We start from the raw sequence: 18,204 nt of genomic DNA, 5'->3' as shown, positions 1-18,204 counted from the left end.
TAAAGATCAAATTCCTGGACATTGGAAAGCCCCACTCATATTCATTAAAAGCCACGGGAGACCAGCTCTGCATTTCTGTTCAACAGAGGAATGAGGGGCAGGCTGCTGCTGGACAATACAACTGCTCTGCTCAGGTCTGAGAAATATAGACTTTTTAGTTTTTACAGTGTGGCTGCTGATTTGTTAGTACCTAGATTTTTTTCCACACAGCATCTTAGTATCAAAAGAGTAGCAGTCGAAATCAGAAAAAAAAAGAAGGGTCTAGTCGATATTTAAACGCCAGGTCCCACCAGTGAGTTTACCGAAAACTGCTTGCACTAAAATGCTGGCTACAGATCAGTAACCAAAAATACAAAGATGACTTTAAAATTCCACCTCCTTTCTACCCTGGCCAGACAGGCAGTTAATTACCACAGTGGCTAATATTTGACAGATTAGAATTTTGTCTCCTCTTTCTAACCGTACTTAGATCTTGGAAAAGACATTACAGAACTGAGAGTGATCATAAAGAGGAAATGAGGACTCATCTTGCGGAGAGTATCAACTCAGGGGACACGAGAAATCCACAAGCTTTCCTGTTGTGACAGCAAAGACCTGGGCAGACCTAACTGCCTGGAAACTCAAGACCCTCTTCTTCTGTCCCTCTAAGAGGGAAAGAAAAACATAACAGCACAAGTTAAGAAAAAATGTGACTGAACTGCTACTCCCAAAGATGACAGTACATCACACCTGATTCCTTTCTTCAAAATTCTTGGAAAAACGAGATGGTGAAGGATACATACAGAAGCCGCAGAAGCTGCCATAAGGCCTCCTGAGGCAGGGGTGACTCTAGGAATACGTCAACACTTGCCCTTCTTCCAAGGACAACGCATCCCACTTACAACTTCTTCGGTAGAGACCACCGAATTTTCCCAGACCTATCAAAGCACATCCAAATCCTCTTCCTTGGGAGTCTAAGAAGAGCCACAGTGCACTCCAATTGTAAACACACATGAATACTCTGGAGTGTTGTAAGTTATTTTTCACATACAAATTCCTGCTAAATTGTAAATTAAGAGATACTGCTTTAATTCTCTCTGATCTTTCAGAAGCTTTCAGCCTTGCTACACGTTATAAACATGAATATGGGCTAATATTCCTTTTCTATATTGAGACCAAGTCACAATCCACATTTTTTTACATACATGAGTTACAGCTAACTTCCTGGTCAGATGGCAATTACTTTTGGGAAACTTATGACAGAATGAAAATCTTTAGTATCAAGGTTATGTTGATTTGTTTTTAAATTAAAACCACTAGCAATACGACCTAATCAGAACTTACTATTTCCTCCAAAAAAGTCATTGGAAAAGCATGGAAATCAAACTTAAATTTTGGTTTACATTATTTTAGGGTTGCAATATCTAATGAGTTACTAAGCAAGCATTCACCTATGAGCGAATCTCAGGGATGGAAAAACCTAACTTCTGAAGGGAGAAAAGTGGTAGCTTGGCTTCTAGTCAAATTCTTAATAGTCAGAGAGGTTAAAAATTGTACAAAATCTTAAAAGAATCAAGCATGCTCGCAAATATGTTTACTCTTTGAAGATTCTGATTTAATGAACATTTAAGTGCTATATGAGAGAGACTTGGGCAGACTTCATTGCCCCTGTTTTTACCAATAGAGAAGTTAAGTAATTCGCCTATGTCACCCAATCAGCAGAGGCTAACCTGGAGCTAGAACCCACCCCACCTGATTCAAAGTACAACAGTCTTCATTCGAAGTGGAGAAAGGTGTAAAGCATATATTAGTAATAGCTAACACTTCTCAAATACTTTATGCCAGGAAGCCTTCTGCATGCTGTGGATGCATTAACACATTTTTCTTCCTAACAACCATGTGAGGGAAGTAATGTTACTATCTCCCACTTTAAAGATGAGAAAACAGATGTATGGAGCGCTTCAGAAAATCACTCCGGGTCCCACGGCTGAATAAGTGAGAGAGCTGGGAAAATCTGTCCTCTCTGCACAGAAATGCTAATATAGGCATTCTTAAATTATCGTTCAGATTATGAGCAGTCCTGGGAATATTAATTTTAACAAAAGAACTTACATGGTGAGATCTAAACTACTGATGCCTCCAAAATATAGGAGGAAACTAAAATTTCCTTTTCATCAACCTCTCTATTCTTGGCCAAAAGACAAAGTAGCAACAATTCCAATGGGTGAGACAAATTCCATGCAAAGATCTCCCTCATCACAAGGAGGTGCTAGGCAAGAAACAGTTCGAAATCCCAAGAAATTATGTATAAAGAGAACTTCAGGGTAACATTTCAGATGACTAATGCTGCCTAATTTTTTGACTTTACCATCCTTCTCAATATTAAAATTAAAAATTTATGAATGATATGAATCCAGCCCAGACATAAACTTTGCCCAAAGTTTATAACACCACCAAAAACGAATTATCCCCCATCGCATCACATATTTAAATTACTATGCCTTTTTCTTTTTTTTTAATTTCTTGAAATGCTGCAAGATCTGCCCAGGATCCAAAATCACTCCCTCATTCATCATAGCCATCATCTGATTTAGATAAACCAGATCCTAAACATATTTGAATCTGCTCAGATAACGGAGGAAGTTTGTCTGCTGTCATCATTTTGGCAACTATCAATCCAGGGATCTCACAAAGTCCTGCTTGTTCAGGAAGAGCCTTCAATCTTCTGTGCCGTTTGAAGATTTTTCAAAAATCATCTGAAGTTATTGAAAAAAATGATCGTAACTCCACGTAGAGCTTCTCTGCCAGAGGACATTCCTCAACACAAGGCAGTCACTAAGAAACAGGCCGTAAAGCTGGAAAAGCTCGTTCCCTCCTGCCTTTACACACAAACGCTCATAACAACATCCTACACTACCCTGAGATCTGTTTTCAGATTTCTGTGTGATATGACTAATTTGTTTTTATCTCTTTGCCTTTTACCACCTTTTCACATATAAAAAAGTTAAGCGACATACGTTAATAAAGCTGGATGTAACCACAGCAGATGATAACCACCAGTTACTGCACCACCACCACCATCGTCACCACCACCTGTGTCATGTCCTGTACTGTCATCGGACTCCACTTAGAACGCTACCATTTAGTATCTGTGTGATTCCTGGGCAGTTACTTATCCTTTCTGCGTCTAAGTTTTCTCATCTGCCAAATGAGAATCCTAATAGTACCCATTTCTTAAAGGTATTTTAAAGAAAATGAGACGATAGCTATAAAGGACTTAAAATAGTGCCTGGCATAAAGTAAAGACTCAATTAAGAGTTCACAATCATTGCCACGTTGATTTTAAACACAAATGCACTTCCTGTAAAGCTAGAAAAAAAATATTTACAGAAAATATCTCAACTTTCTATTCTACAGAGGACAAAGTAAATTGTTGAATTGGGTGGCCAATTTGAATTTACTCTGTCCTCCTCCAGCTTTATCTGCAACGCCTAGGGCAGGACTGGGATACTTTTCCAGGTTGGGTGAGTAAAAGTTAATATAGAGCTCTCAAAAAGTAAATAAATAAATAAATAAATAAATAAATAAATAAATAAAAATCCAAGACTTCTTTTATACTGATCTTCTAACAGTCCCATTTTAAAGATGAAAAAACTGACTTTGGAGGCTCAAGTTCACAAATACTTAGTGGCAGAGCCGAAACCAGAAAGAGCGGTAATTAAGCAAACTACAAGGTACTCTTTTAAATCCATTGCAAACGTCATCTAATTTAATCTTCATAATAACTCTCTAAAGTAGGTATTATTTTCACCCTCTTAGAGATGCAGAAACTGAGGCTCATCCTCTTTGAATTAACTTCTTCATAACCAGACAATTAACAACTGATAAAGGCAAGATCAAAATGCTTCCTGTCTAGCTCCCCAAAATATGCACCTGCTTCAAGTTTTCTAGAGCTCAGTGCTGAGAACTCCAGTACTGAGCTCTCAATCTGTGACTTCCAAACTGCCTGTGCATCATTCTCCTATGGGGAGCTTTGGAAAAAAAAAAAAAAAAACAGATTACTGGGCTTCACCTCAGGAAGGAGAATCAGAGTCTCAGAGGATAGGGTTTCAAAATCTGTATTTCTTCAGAGTTGGTCAGATGATTCTGATATGTAGCCAGAATTGAGAAACCTTAATCTAAGAAAGGTATTTTATGAGAGCTTCCACCATAAAATGAGAGGGAAATGAGTTACTTAAGGCTGGTGGAATGTTCAGAGTAGCTAAATCTTCTTGAAAGGGAACAGTGGTGATGGTCCCTCCAGTCCTGCTGTGTCCCACAAATACCCATGCAGCCCCACGCACATCTGCTAAAGTCCTACTTGCCTAAACACATCTGCATCACAATGAAAACAAGCACTGCCCTTTGCAGCAGTGCCGGACTATGTGTTATGCTGGAAATACAGCAATAATGTTTCGTTCAGCCTTATCTTTTTCATTTGAAGCACCTAAGTCTGCAACATGCTTTCTTAGTCCTAAGCGGGAAAGAAACGGAGGGCAAGACTGTTGGAATGAACACTTACCAAGGTGCACCGTATATCCTGAATCCCTTCACTGTTACCTCCGAGTCTTGTAAGTAAATACTGTTTGTCAGGAGGGACTGAACGTTGTCAAAGTCCTCTGGTTTCAATTTGGACACAGAGGGGAAACGGTAGTAGTCCTGTTTAACAAGGTCTGCCATGAATTCCTTATCAAATGTCAGTTCGTGATTCCCAGCAATCACTATTTTATATTCATATGGCAGGTTTCCTGAAATAAGAAAAGAGAGCACCAATTAGCACGTTCATTTCCCATTATGAAGAACAGCCGCCGAGACTGTGTGATTAGCAGACGGTATACACAAATGAAATAGCTCATGCATTCCTTTATATTTCCATGGGAACCAAAATTTATGACTACTCCTTTATGCTAACAAAAATGACAATAAACAGGAGATGGAAAGCCGCTAAGAAGCTAAAAAGCTACTAAGAAGACATTAAGTTTTCTAGTTCCATTTCTCTGTTCTGTATACTACAGATTCACTGTGCCGAATCCACGCTGTGATGAATCCAGCAAAAAGCACTTTAATCACGATTTTTAAAAAAGGTCTGGACTTGGTTTGGTCCTCAAAAAATAAGCCGATCACATTGTAAGGCATATAAATATAGAACTATCATGTTGTACATCAGAAACTAATATAATATCGAATGCCATCTACACTTTAATAAAAAAAAATAAGCCGACCGACTATTCTTAACAACTCAGATAACTGCTAGATTTTTAGTATATCCCTCATACAAAAGACATGGCATAGCCAAGCATTCCACAATTTACATAAATTCAAAACTACATGGTACAATTTCATACTGCAAGTTAAAGTTTATCTTTTGGCTTATAAATTAAAAAAAAAAAACATTAATAATGCTGTCTCCCCCCATTAGAAGGCTAACTTTCCATCCATTGGGGATGGGAAAAGAAATTGTAAAGCTTAACCCCCTTTTAATATTTATGGTATGGAAATGTGAGTTCTCGATGTGTGCTTTTTATGCAAAAGTTTCCCGATCAAAATGAGATAATTCTGGGAAGAAGAATGAAAGCTATAAAGGAAAACCCAAACACCAGACTTCTGCATAGATTTATAATGTTTGAATAAAGTACGGATCATACATATTAATAACTCACCGTGATGCTATAAGAACCAAAATCCAAAGGGAGATAGTGCCCGGCAGCTGTCCCCATCCTGAAATTAATGCCCTTTTCTATTCATTTTCATTATCCATCCCTCAAGCCTTACCGCTGGGCTGCTGCTCATTTTATTTTATTTCATTTCATTTTATTTTTGAGAGGAAATAGGGCAGGACAATGGTGCCTATAATTCCAGCTTCCCAAGACTCCTGGGTGCAACGCAAAATTAATGTTTCCTGTTATTCCAGGAAGAATGAAAGTTACCACTAGCAGGAATCTGGATACACTTGTAAGAACTGGTCCTTACCAGCAGGTCAGAGTCAATGATTTAATTAATGAAGCTTAGTGGGGAAGAGAATTATATTTTGGGGGGAGGGGCAAATTTTGTCATAAATCTATTTAGATCTTAGCAATGCAAACTACAGAGATTACACTGTAAGGTCCACAATCCCAGCAGCACACTGCAAACGTATCTGCTAACACTGAAGCGATTTTTAAGATTGCCGGAATATGCCTTGTGACGCTACTGGTTTTTCTTTAGCTTTCACTTTTTAGGTTTCTAACAGTAATAAAATTGTGTATATAGGGAAGGCTGAAGAGAGACATGAAAGTATACAGAGAATAACACTGTAGAACAATGAAACTGAAAATACTGTGGCCAAGCGTCAATGGGTATCCTTGACTACTAGCCCACGGTGTTGTGTGACATGCTTTTGGTCTCAGTTATTTGCAAGGTGAACAGCTCATGGAAAACAGGAAGCTTCTCTCAAATGCATGTTTATGCGAGTTTACAATTTTCACTAGCATAAGGCAGTAAGGAGTGTGATTACATTGCAAGCTACTTGGATAGTATGATATTTTGCACAATTCCCTGCACTTAAAATACAGATGAAAGATGTATTAACAGGATGCAAATTCCCAGCACTGCACACACTGGCAATTTGTGAGATGCCCCACAACTCTAATATCATGGCTCCATGACCCTACCGGCTTAATAGCTCACCCCAAGATTCACCTGTGCTCCCAAGACCAGAATGGGCTGAAACATTTTTCCTGGACAGTAATCTGTTCCAAGCAGGTCCTACCAGCGTGAATCTTTCAGCAACTCTATTTGTACAAGTCACGCTGTAGCTGCCCGGTTCCCTTTTAATCATTCATGATGATAGACTCACTGTAAACCATTTCTTTATGCACCACTGCTCTTGCAAGAGGGCTTGGCTTCTTGCTTTTTCCATTTTAGAGCTTTGGTTCAGAAATGGCACGGGTGAGACTAGGAAATAAGGGAAAGGAAGTACATTTTTCCCCTTCAGACCAATTTAAAAAAAAAAAAAAGTAAAACTGCTGCAAAGTAAATCTTCCTCAGGAAGACAGGACTCCTCGGTGTCTTTTAAATCAAATTTGGAGACTTGACATAAAGAAGTAGCCACCAAAATGAACAGCCGCAGAAACAGTGATGATATTTACACATTGCCAACAAACTCATCTCTTTCCGAGAATCCAATAGTAGTTTCTGACTTCCATTTTCTGTTACCTATGTTATGAGATTGTCTGATATATTTTCTTTTCTGCTGAACTGACCTTTCATCTATAATCTGCCAACCTTTATGTTTTATATGAAAAGTGTAAGCAGGGCAGCTGACAAATCTCCTGTTACTTGATGGCATTTTAGCTTTTTTTCCAGACTAGATTAATTTGGAAGGCTCTGCAGTGAAGCTCCAAACTTCTTGGTATTCAAATAGTATCATTTTAAAATTGTCAAAGAGGTGCCTGCTTTTATCCATTTTATTCAGATCAACCCATGGAAGCCGACCTGCCTGAATAAAAAAATCAAAGCCATATTACAATTTTTCCGGCATGGAAAAATTCTTGCTTCTAATGACCTAAAGAACTATACAGCTAACCAGTTCCATCTTTCTCAACATATGATATATATTCTATTGGTGATACACAAGATTATGTTAGGTGAAATAGAGATGAACTTTTGGCAAAATGTCAAATAGTTTTATATGTTTTAAAAACACATATTTGAAAAAAATACAATATAACAGCGCAAGTAATGATACATAGCTTCGTTTTTCTATTTTTTCATTTCTATTTTCACTTTTCTATTTTTAGATAGATGAGATGATTTAAACAAAAATATTGAGCAAATAATTGTACAGATAATTCACAGATATGCCAAAGTGATGACTGTAGCAAATGAATGACTATATGTTGCAAACTAGCCCATCAGTTCAAGTTAGAGCTATAGACCATAAGTGAGACCATAAGCTCTTGGAGGCAACAATTAAGTCTTATTCTAATCTGTCTCTTCTATTATATCTGTATTGCCTAGTGGTGTCACATAAATAGATGCTCACTTAAAAACTGAAGGATAATGAAAGTCAACTGGGTTTTCACTGCTACTCTACATTTCTAATCATCCCACACCCTTGCCACTGACTATTCTCTAAGCAGCCATTACAAAACTTTTCCAGGTTCTTGTCTAGTTCCCAGTCTCCTTTTGACTCCCCAACTGGCATACAACGTGTCCTCTACCTCACGGTAGTCTCCCTTTACTTCTTCATGTTTACTTTCCTATCACCCTGTCTGTTTGTATCTTCTCTTCTTCCTAATAATTGGCCTCAATCCCACTCCTCCCATTCCCACTGGCATTTTCCTTTTCCAGACGTCACTCTCTATTTAAGCCTCCTCCTTAGTGAGTTTATGTTTACCCACCCCAAGGAAACAAAAATAAGCTGCCCTATACACACACACACACACACACACACACACACATACACACACACACACACGCCCCTCACATACAATCCTAAACCATCCCTAACCTTTCTTCTTCTTTGAGATGCTTTCTCATTTCACTTCTAAACTTCCGGAAAGAGGATTCCAGAATCTTGCAGCTAGTAGGCCAAATTTGGCCCACAGATATATTATAGTTAGCCCTCGACTGTGTCTTATTTAAAAAAAAAAAATGAATTAAGTTTTAGAAATGAGGAGATACCATACAAAAAAATTCTGGGTTTCTAATTTCCTTAGAAAATCAAAAGATCAGGCAACACTGGCCTCCAATGTGCCACAGACCTCTCCAATCCCTATTACTTCTCACACATGACCCACTTGTCATGTTTGTGTTGCCCGAGGGGCCGCTCTATTATTTGAAATAGCAATTTAGGGACAAATAGTTACTCGGAATTTACCAAATACAATTTGGCTTCTGTTTCTATTCTCTTCTAAAAGCTTTCCTGGAATGTCGATTATGACTTCTTAATAGCCAAACCAAGACTTCAGTTCTCATCTCCATTAATCACACCACAGTGACATCCTTGTCCCTCAAAGTATCCATTCCCTTGATCATTGATACTGTACTCTCCAGTTTCCCTCCTCCCTCTCTGATAGTTCCTTTCCTCTCTTTTCTTCCTTAGCTCCTTTTGCATCCCAGCTGACTCAGTACACTCTCTCATCTTTACTTCTATGGGTATTATTTAATATTTTCTTACCGTATGTCTCACATTTCTCGTCTTCATGATTCAGTTTTTAAACTATTATCATTTAAATCATGGAGGCAGCATGAGGTTAAGAGTGGGGACTTTACAGGCTTTGCCACGTGACCTTGGTGATGACCTTAGCTGCACAGCCTCAGACAGAGTCCTTATGATCTCTAAAGCGCGCTAACAAATGGGGGTAATAACTGCACAGACCTCATAGGTTGTGTTCAGGATAAAATGCGAAAAAGCTACTAAAGCTCATGCATGGTGTGGAGTAAACAATGAGTGCATGTTAATTAGTTTTTACATTTGCTTTTTGCAGATGACTTGTCTCCCCCTAGACTACGAGGTCTTTGAAGGCATGGATCACGGCTTATGGTTCCTTGTTTGACCCAAAGTACTCCATTCAATACTTTCTAAATGGCAGACACACAACTTCTATTAAATAAATATGTGAAGGAATGAATGAACCTCTGCAAGAGTTTCCAGGAACTTCCCTAGGAGAATTCTAGGAATTGAGCTTGCCATCTAGGAATCAGTGTCTCACTGTCCTCCTAAATGCATTCTATCCACAAATGCATTCTAGCCAAATAATCTCCAACAACCTCTTTTTAAACTATGGTTTCCTGAAAAAAATGGGAAAATAATACTACCCCTAAGATTTGGTGTGTATTAAACAATAGTGCATGTAAAGAATCTACAGTTTTTAACACTTCATAATCACTCAGTAGCTGTGTTATAATATCTTTTTATAATGATTAACCTTTCTCAGCTACTATCCAAGAAAATATTAGTTTATCCACAAATTGGATCACTGCCTGGCCACAATGACACAATGTCACTATTCTCAAAGAAAAACATCTGAAGATGGAAAAGAAAACTTTGATTTTCCAAGGGCAGAAACCAGCATGCTCCAAGGTGTCCCTCAAGTTAACAAAAGCATTATTAAGGTTTAAGGCATCTGGATCTAGAGGTGATGGTGGGTGGGCCTACAGGGCCTTCGAGCTGTAAATGGCGCAAACCCAGACACTTCCGTCAAGGTAATTCTAACCTTGCAAAATGTGTACCTTGAACACACCGCTTCTTTCCTCTTTCTGTTGTCCAGCCCCCATCTCTTCTAATATTTATTCAATACCAAAAAATGTGCCAAGATAGGCTTCTCATCCACAACAAATAGTAAACCCTGTGATTCATAACATCCCAACTCTACTTCTCTCAACAGTGACTATTCATTTGAAATGGCCCTAATATTGTCATAGAATCTGATATGGGTACTCTCCTATGAGTGTGTATAGAGAAATAGAATATTTAGACAAGTTTAAGATTTTGACGTATGCACATGACTGCTAAGTCCATAACAACTTTAAAGTAGATACATAATAAATTGTGTCAAGGTCAGCCTCCAGTCTTTAAAACAAATTCTGGACATTTAATGTGTCACTTAAAGTGGCTCCCGTGAATCATGGAACACGAATCCAGAAGTATCCTCAGGGACAACCTGACCTAGTGATGTGAAAGCTGTGCTCTGTGAGCCTTCCACGGCTGGAGCAGGGCTACATGAGGAAAGAGACAAAGGCAGAGGGGAGAACCCTGTTCCCATGTTCATCACAGCAGCACTGTTTTCCTTTATTTTACAATTTGGGGAAAGTTTTCATTTGAAGAAAATTACCCCTGACTTAAAAATATTTTTAAAAGTCAATAATTGGTCCACTTCCATGTCACTGATGAAGAAACTGAGTGCCAGAGGGTGCTGCACTCACTAAGCAAAGTCACAGGCCACATTCGTGGCACAAGTGAGACAAGAATAGCTCTTCTGCATCCTGTCTGAGTCATCCCTTCAGGTGACTCCAAGTCCCTCACAGCCTTATGAAGTCTGACCGAAGACCTGAAGACCTACCTCTCAACATCACACCATCCTCCACCTACAGTGATCTCTTCTCTAGTTCTAGGCAGGCTTGGCCATTTTTGTTTTTATCGTGAAATAGAACTCCCATTTTAAATGTTCCTCTAGCTGTATCATGGATTTCTCCTCCAGGGGACATCAAGCCTCACACTATGAAAACACACAACCTGGCTCAATTAAGGCATTCTCCAAACACTGCTACAGCTGTGGGTGTAATTTCTTACCTGCTGGCTCCCAGAAGAATTTGGGAGCCGACCCAAGGAGGAGAAGGTCACAGGAAGGTCACAAGAAGGAAAAAAGCTCCTCAGCCCAACTTTATGCAGAGTCTCAGAATTTAAAAATTTGATGGCTACATTATGAGAACTAAGAGGAGACTTTGACAAGAAAATAGAAGTTCAAGGTAATAAGCCCAAATGCCTATAGGAACCAGAGAGGTAAAATGAAAACGTGAATTGGACTGGGTAGAAGTGATAGAGAGCAGTGAGGACTAGGGCACACGTGCATCACCATTTTAAAATAAACATACAAGCACTGCTTTGGCCAAAAAGGATTACTTGCGAGCTTGCCCTCCACCACACACGACCAATAAAAGTTAATGTGCCTCAAAATTAAGTATTAATTAAGTATTATACAACTGTAATATACGTTTCTGCTATAAATCATTATAGAATGTATTCCTCTAGAAAACTCAAGTTCGGGTCTAATCAAAATCCAAGGTCAATTTCAAAATAGTCACTTTTCTTGGGAATCTTCCTGCCACCTGCTAGAAGACGGCTCTTGCACCATACTCCTCACTGCAACCAAATAGCCATCAGGCTGTGACTAATGACAAATATCACCTTCCCCATGCCCCATTTTTATCAGGGATCTGATAAGGCTAATTGACTGCTATCTCTTATTTATTCCGCTAAAACCAAGAGAAAAAAGGCAAAACAAACCCAAAGTACAACAGTAGTTATTCCTCTCAAAGCAAGCCTGGCTTGCCAGGTCTTCTGGATAAAAGAAAACCTAGTTGTATAAAGGTGACAAATTTCAAGCTCTCCAATCTCTAAGCCCACTCCTCTCCAGACTCTTACAGACTTTGAAAATAAATGAGAAAACCAAAAAATGTTTGTGGCCTAACACTCATTAAACAAAGCTCACTATGTAGAAAGAAGAAAGTAACACAGAGATGACAAGTCAGGAGAACCGGCTATGGCTCTCAGATGCCCAGGAAAACCATACTCACAAGGCACAAACTTCGGGCTCACTTTCCCTTGCCAATGTGCTAGAAATAAACTAACTTTCTGAGATTAAAAAGGATAAAACAGATATATAGTTGGATCTATTATTACGGAATGTTCCTAACCAAAAGAGCTATACTGCAATTCAATCTCATTGCCGAAACCTTTAGCCTGCCCGGGGCAGTGCCAGGGCCCTATTTTAAAACACTGTTCCTTAAGCCAGTGTTATAAAGGGACCTTGTTATATCCCCAAGGTGGCTGAAAGAAAGCAATTTTTTTTCTGTTTAAAATTATCATATTTTAAATATTGTGACTAGCAGAGAGGGAAAATGTTCAAACTCTTGAAGTCTCTATATTCCACTTAGGACTGAGTAAGAATAACTTGGGACTGAAAACTGGCCAAGCAGAAAATTTTGCAGGAGTACGAAAAGAAAAGAAAAAAAACAATGGCATCAAGGATGGAAGAACTATGAGGCTGCAGGATGGACTAAGGAGATATGGCATCTAAATTCCTTTGCTGATGATTGGTGGGGGGTAAGAGCAGAGAAAAGCTGAGTCCAGCCTGGAGGCATAAAGAGGGCCCTCTCCACTATAAGTGGACAGAGCTCACCTCTCCCTGCTGATCTTCCAGCACCTAGGAAAATGCTTGACACTTAGTTGGTGCCCACAATCTACTCGTTAAATGAACGAATGAACTTCCAGCAATCCTCTTGGCTCCACGGTTTGCATTCACTTGCCTGAGCTGCAAAGCCACCAGAAACATTCTATCAGGGTAAGCTCTGTCTCTGACCTCAGTCTGTCCCCCGTCAGGCTCCATTAATTTTCACAAGTCCTGACAGCTCTAACGTTAATACTCACACTTGCTGATGGAGCCACACAGCATGTTCAGACTGCTACCTTCTCCTCTGAAACTCATGCATTAGGGTTTCTTCCATGCTTGCAATGGGAAACCAAGTCTAAGAAATATTAAACACAGAAAACTATATTACAATAATGTCAGGGCTAAGCCAGAAACCCAGGAGAAAGTAAGGAATACTGAGTGAAAGCCCAGTGGTCTGCTGCGGGAATTAGGGCTAGTATAAGAAACCATAGCTGAAATGCTCCATAAAAAAATCCCAAGGCACCAGGAGATATTATACGCCTTCATCTACACAAAGGAGACAAAGGTCTATCCCCCACCCAGGAAAGCAGATTCCCTCTGGATCCAAGTAGTCACATAACTAAGAAGTGCAAACCACGAGGGAGCAGGCCGTTAGTACCCATAATTATTAGGAACTTGAAAACAACTCAAGAGACTATTGTTGCTTAGCAGCAACTTGTTTGCATGCATTCCTGTCTCAATCATAACCTTCCAACATAACTTTTCGTGACTTAAACATTCTCATGCTCTCATTCATTTTAAAAGACAACCATAAGGTAGTAAAAATGAATGATGGTGTCCTCTTCATTTCCCTAAGTTGCCACCCAGAATAACACGGCATGTTCTACATGTGAAGCTGTGGTGGTTGGTGGTAACTGTCTACTGCAGCATGGCTCCAATTATATTTGAGTATTATCACCTGGCTGGACAACTGGAACCGAACATACTCTCCTCACTATTTATCTTGTCCAACATCTTCCTTAGGAAGGAGGGTCTTGCCTTGTTGAGAAAGATTTATATCCCATACAACAAGTTCTATTTAACAGACTAGCTCTGAAAGACTCTTCAATCTACTTCCTCAAATTTCGGAAAACTGGATCCAAATCCGGGTTTCACTGGATAGTCACAATTAGAGTTGGTAAAGAACTGTCGAGTCTGCTCTCAACCAGCTCCGCGCATGTTTATATCACTCAAACGTACTGGAATGTAGGTATATATGGCATGAGGAAAAGATCAAGGACCTTGGAGTCAGATTTGGGACCAAATTTCTCATTCGATTACTTATTACATGTGAAACTCAAACTCAAAACATGCTATTTAACCCTATTATTACTCACCAGAAAAAAAATGACAATAATTGTGGAACTTGCATTACAGAGTGGATATGCAGACTGAGTAAGATCAGTAAAGGACCTAATACAAACCTGACATATAAAAGATGACTGTTATTATTATTTTTATTGTGTCCTGTTTTGCACTGTAACTTCATTCAGGATAAGGCACCTATCTCCTACTTCCTACCACCATAAAAGAGTATTCAATCTATATCTTTAATAAACCAATACTGTTAACTGACAAAGTCTATGGTGAGCTGAAGAATAATATGTTGTCATTTTATCCCCACGAAGCCTTTAAAAAGCAACTGAGAAAAGATGTTCCTTCCAGGAATAATTCTAAAACAAGTGGCAATTATTCTACAGAATAATTAGAAGAACGAATGCAAATCCTATGTGTTTGCATTTTAAACCATTAAGTATGGTGAAAATCAAATTAAGTAAAAATAACAGGTATAAAGGCCATATTCTTTAAAATAAATTAATGATTTTGAGGCTTTTTAGATTTTTCTTCTCACCTTAATCCTGTAAATAGTAATAAAAAATCTTTCTGTACTAACTACTATTATTTTTGCATGTTGAAACAGTGTTTGGGCAAATGAATGGAGGATTTCAGCCTGCAGTTATTCCAAGGGGCTGGTTCACCGAAGCCAGAACAGAAGGTTGACAATGGAAATAAAATCTCTGCCTTAACAGTGCCACTGGGGCTAGATGAAAATGGTCTTCTAGAACTTGATTAAAACTAAATTGAAAAAGAACATATTTGGCTAATATTACATTAGACTAAAATATAGAAATGAACCCTAATACTCTTGAAATCTAATAAGAAAAAGCCATCTCAATTTCCAAACTTTCAAAAGCATCTTCTTTAAATGCATCACAGATCAATTTACATGGTACTTTTGCCAATAAGCAAAACCAAATCACAGGTTCCAATTGGCTTAGATTGGAAAGTGTGAGAGCAAATGCTAGAAAATGCAATTACTGCAAACAAACTCCATTTCCTCCGCTCTGAAGGGAATTTCAGAGAATATTTTATTGCCATCAAATAATATTTCAGAAGGCATCAATACACAATTCTATTTTCTTTTCAGAGTCCCTACTCACTGTATAATCTAATCCACTCTACAGAATATCTTGAAATTTAGTGAAGAGCCTACGAAAGGGGATATTACCTTGCACACGCATCCTATGTCAATTTTAATAATTTGCACTCTGGACAGGAAGCCGCATAGAGCAAAGTTTAGGAGCCAATAAAATTGACTTTTCCCATTTTATATCTCAAAATTTTAATGAAGCATTTCGAGAATAAAAATTTAAAAGAAATCTCTCAGGGAAGGTTATTTTGATCAGTAGTGACAGCAATGAGATGAAGGGAATGGAGACCACATTCATTTCCTCTTCCATTTTTGCTTCTCCTTCACTCCTCAACTGGCAAAATTTTCTAATAAGAACTCCAGATAATCAGGAGCTACAAAGAATACTTCCTGGGGGACGTAAAATCATAAAGTCTCCTGCTGGTGGTAAGGTTTTGGTTTCCCTGAAACACCAGTTCCAACAGTCTCTGATCTCTTTCCTTGGGAACAGCTTTGTGGCCTAATACTGCCAGCCTCCCCTCTAGGGAGAAATAGTACAAAGCACGTAGTATAATTCTTCAGGAAGAAAGGATTTCTGCAAAGTCTACCATGACCCTTGAGGTCTGAGGTTCCAGGAAGTGGAGCTGAAGGTCTATTTCCCTTTCTACATTTTTATTCCTTACCCATATGTTATGGACTGAATGTTCGTGTCCCCCTAAAATTCATATGTTGAAATCCTAATCCCTAATGTGATGATATTTGAAAGTGGGACCTCTGGGAGGTGATTAGGTCATAAGGTTGGAGACCCCATGAGCGAGATTAGCGCCCTCATAAATGAGACCCCAAAGGACTTCCTTGCCCCTTCCACCATGTAAAGGCACAGCAAGAAGACACCATCTATGAACCAGGAAGAGGTACTTTGATTTTGGACTTCCCAGCCTTTAGAACTGTGAGAAATAAATTTTTGTTGTATACAAGCCACCCAGTCTGTGGTATTTTGTTAGAACAACCTGAATGGCTAAGAATCATGAGGATATGAGTAGCTAGTACCTCAATTTTAGATTCCAGATGGCTTTAAAGTGTTACAAATCTTATTTTTATTTTATCCTAGGATGGCATCAATTATATATGTCACAAGGTATACTATACTATTCATTTGCAATTGAGTGACTGCATCTGATTTAAGAAATCTGTTATGAGGGGATTTTTTGTTGGAGAAGACAGATGGATGCGAAGATCCTGGCTTGCAATAATAACTCGATTTTGTTGAAAGCGAACAAATGAATAAATAAATTAATGAACGAACTATATGCATCACACAAATAATGGGTTTTAATTTCAAAAGAGAAGGGAATTACTGTTGTTGCATGGTTAACATTACTCATTTAAAGATTTTTATAGCCTTTGTTCCCAGAATTAGGTAGCTCAGAGGAGATGATCAATAGTGAAGTTAATGGAATAGCCATTCATTATTTAAGGAAGGTGTCTGTATTTCTTCTTCCTTGTATCCCTTCATCTGCAACTTTTCACCCCTCGGCCTCTCAGGCAAATCACTGCTGTTTTGACAGCTGGCTTTGCAGAGTCACTCTTTACAAATGAGCCTGCTGCCCAGGCCAAACAGGACATGTGTGTGCATCTTCTCAGGCCCCCAAGTCACTGGGTCAGATGAAAGAATCCAGCTAACATGCTTACAGGGCTAGCTTTGTCCTTTTGCTTCCAAGAAAAAAATCAAGAGACAGCAGGATGCCCTTGACCTCTTATCCTCTAATTCCATGCTCACTGACATTCCAACCTAGGAGAGTCCTCAGAGATCAGAATCATTCTTACTATGGACTGGGAAACTAAGACCCAGCAGGGCTACATGACGCCTCAAAGGTCACTCAGTAAATTAGCTGCAAGGTGGAATTCCTGCTTTTCCTCCCAATCCTCTCTTCCTATACCATGTCATTCAATTACACAGTCAGAGCTTTTGAGATGACGATAGTTTAAATGATTTGTTTCACAGATCGGGAAATTTAGGTTCAGAAAAACCGAGAGGCTTTTCTGAAGACTGTGCCTACGATCATGAATCCTGACTCCTAAAATCAACCTGCTACTACCTATAAGTCCCATCCAATACCCCACCTAGGACATGGCTACTCATTTCTTCACATCTCACAGATATTCAGGACAGCTCAAGTTCATGGTTGGGGTCTTCTTTCCTGTACTTTTTTCAAACCACCACTACTGTTATAGTTTAAGGCCATTTTCTTTCATTTGACCGATGGAAGGCATCTGTTTAGCAACCTTAACTGTGAGCTTAAATCAGTTATTAACTTAAAATAATAGAAATGACCTCTCTGGATCCAGGCACCGTCCTTCCAAACTTTCCTTCTATCTCTGACACTACTGCTGAGGTGCCTTTGATGAAATTCAATAGTAAAGATCCTCTATAAGGCCAACATCTCAATTTTTACTCATTTTTTTCCATCAGTAACTAAGTGGCTATGTTTACTATGTTTGCTTATTCTCAGCCAGTATGGCACCCCTTTTTCGTATCAAACACCTAGATGGTTTCTCAAGGTTTTGAACAAAAGATTTTCTTGACCAATATCTCCTTATAATAACATAGGCTCATCTCAACTATGGTATTTCATTTCTGCCTATATCTGAAATACCAGCATTTTTCACTAGGATTATTCTCCTCGGAGTGGGAGGTAAGGCCAGTATAACTGATTCTTGAGGTGCTGAAAATGGAGGTCAAATTTTTTGAAAAAGACTACATTTTTAAAAAATGAATTCCTTTGGAGTGTTTTGGCTAGAACCTGGAGATTAGATACATAAGTAGGAAAATAAGGTATTTTTGCAAGGTCAAACATAATT

At 38.8% G+C, this 18,204-nt stretch overlaps 1 protein-coding gene across 4 annotated transcripts in view; it reads right to left on the bottom strand.

Annotated features, from left to right (window-relative positions):
• Window positions 1-18,204, bottom strand: part of MPPED2 (metallophosphoesterase domain containing 2) — a 163,603-nt gene that overhangs the window by 72,422 nt on the left and 72,977 nt on the right. For all 4 annotated transcript variants that reach the window (XM_011362555.2, XM_011362554.2, XM_023532067.1 and 1 more), the window contains exon 4: window positions 4,541-4,766. In XM_011362555.2, the coding sequence (XP_011360857.1) occupies window positions 4,541-4,766 (226 nt within the window). The remainder of the gene's footprint in view (window positions 1-4,540; window positions 4,767-18,204) is intronic.

This window comes from Pteropus vampyrus, unplaced genomic scaffold (genome assembly GCF_000151845.1).
Source record: "Pteropus vampyrus isolate Shadow unplaced genomic scaffold, Pvam_2.0 Scaffold76, whole genome shotgun sequence".
Classification (NCBI taxonomy): Eukaryota; Metazoa; Chordata; class Mammalia; order Chiroptera; family Pteropodidae; genus Pteropus; species Pteropus vampyrus.
This window is presented reverse-complemented; position numbering and strand designations above follow the sequence as displayed.